Genomic DNA, 2,064 nt, shown 5'->3' with positions numbered 1-2,064 from the left:
GAACTCCTGACCTCAAGTGATCCGCCTGCCTTGGCCTCCCAAAGTGTTGGGATTACAGGCATGAGCCACTGTGCCTGGCCCCCACCTTTTTTTTTTTTTTTTTAAAGACAAGGTCTCAGTCTGCCACCCAGGCTGTAGTACTGTGGTGTGATCACAGCTCGCTGCAACTTCCAATTCCCAGCCTCAAGTGATTCTCCTGCCTTGGCCTCCCCAAATGTTGGCATTACAGGTATAAGCCACCACATCCAGCCCAATGTATCTTTTAACTAGTTACACTTCACATATCTGAAGGTTATTGATTTCTGTTTATTATTTTTATACCCAGACACCCACACCAAATTTTCTTAGTTACTTGTCATAGTTTTTCACCCAAGTCTTAGGCTTCTATGTCTAGATTAACTCACATCTACAAATAATCTTTCAGCATCTCCTTTCCAATTTTTGTATCTCTTGTTTTTTGTCTCTTGTCTAATTACTCTGGCCAATACTTCCACCAAAACAATGTTAAATAACAATGGAAAGTCTTGTAAAAAGAAAACAAAACTTTTATGAGAATATTTCTATTGTTTGCCTGCTAAACATGATGATGGCTTTTAGATTAAGACAGATGTTAAGAATGTATCTAATTCAAGATTGATCTTAACTTTGAGAGATCTTTTTAAAAATCAGAAATAAATATTAAACTTTAGCTATAATTATAGGTAAGTTGTACGAAATGGTATTTTTGGAGTTAATTATGATGAGAAAACTTACACTAGATAGTCTTCATTAAAGTCTGGCTGAAGATTCTCCAGGGGAAACAAAGATCTAAAATCAATCCCCATATTGAAAAACACAGCTGCTATATCAGACAATGATGGGATCCAGGGCCAAACTGGTGAGTCACTGAAGGTATCTAATTAACAGAAGAAAACATTTCATTCTAAATCTATGGTCTACAAACCCACATTTGCAAGGTGACTGTCTGCATGCGAAACATGAATAATTACAATGGTTTTATACAAATGACAGCTGCTAATTTTATGCTAACAATATAGTTATAGGTTGATCATAGGAATTATAGATTTCCAAATAAAATGAAGAAAATGACACAAAGAAAATATCTGAGAGTGATGGATAAAAGGGTGTAACTCAGAAGGAAGTAACACGTTTTAAAACGGCTGTAAATACCACTGGTAAAATCCCAACTATCAATAACACAGGAAGATTTTTTATCATCTTCATTGCCTTTATAGTCCCAATCCCCAAGACAGATGAAACAGGTAAACCACCATGCTTCTTTTATTTTTAAGGGACTCTCAAAGATGAGAAAGCAAATGTTACACCTTTGCAGTGGATGCTTTCAATATGCCTTACTATATTATCAGTATAATACTGCTGCTTACTAATAAGCCAATTAAACTTAGTTGGCTAAGTAAGTTTGGAACCATTTCCATTTATCAAGCAAAGTAAGCCATGATTTGGTAAATAGTAGGTGAGGGCTTCCACTTGCAAGATCTTATACTCTTTTCTCAATGCAAGTAGGAAAATTCAGATACTCATTGTTTAACTGAAGTTCCATTTCATTATTAAAGACTTTTGAGGTCGGGTGAGGTGGCTCATGCCTGTAATCCTAGCACTTTGGGAGGCCGAGGCGGGTAGATTGCCTGAGCTCAGGAGTTCGAGACCAGCCTGGGCAGCATGGTGAAACCCTGTCTCTACTAAAATACAAAACAATTAGCCGGGTGTAGTGGTATGTGCCTGTAGTCCCAGCTACTCAGGAAGCTGAGGCATGAGAATTGCTTGAACCAGGAAGGTGGGAGTTGCAGTGCTGAGATTGTGTCACTGCATGTTAGCCTGGGCGACAGCAAGATTCTGTCTCAAAAAAACAAAAAAATGACTTTTGATTAGAAAAATAATTTTATATTCTATATTTCCAAATATACTAACATTTAGCAATATGAAAGATACCATGTAAATAGCAACCAATAATACACACTGTAAATCGCAGTAAGTTGATATACTTACCATTTCTAATAGTTATTTCCATCAGTGTACTTAAAATCTGCACTGACACAATACAGT

At 36.8% G+C, this 2,064-nt stretch overlaps 1 protein-coding gene across 2 annotated transcripts in view; it reads right to left on the bottom strand.

The window, feature by feature from the left end:
- The window catches only part of FAM178A (family with sequence similarity 178, member A), a 68,053-nt gene that overhangs the window by 34,860 nt on the left and 31,129 nt on the right, over positions 1-2,064 (bottom strand). For both annotated transcript variants that reach the window (XM_011977407.1, XM_011977406.1), the window contains exon 11: positions 754-895. In XM_011977407.1, the coding sequence (XP_011832797.1) occupies positions 754-895 (142 nt within the window). The remainder of the gene's footprint in view (positions 1-753; positions 896-2,064) is intronic.

Source organism: Mandrillus leucophaeus, unplaced genomic scaffold (assembly GCF_000951045.1).
Source record: "Mandrillus leucophaeus isolate KB7577 unplaced genomic scaffold, Mleu.le_1.0 Scaffold18, whole genome shotgun sequence".
In the NCBI taxonomy this organism is placed as follows: Eukaryota; Metazoa; Chordata; class Mammalia; order Primates; family Cercopithecidae; genus Mandrillus; species Mandrillus leucophaeus.
This window is presented reverse-complemented; position numbering and strand designations above follow the sequence as displayed.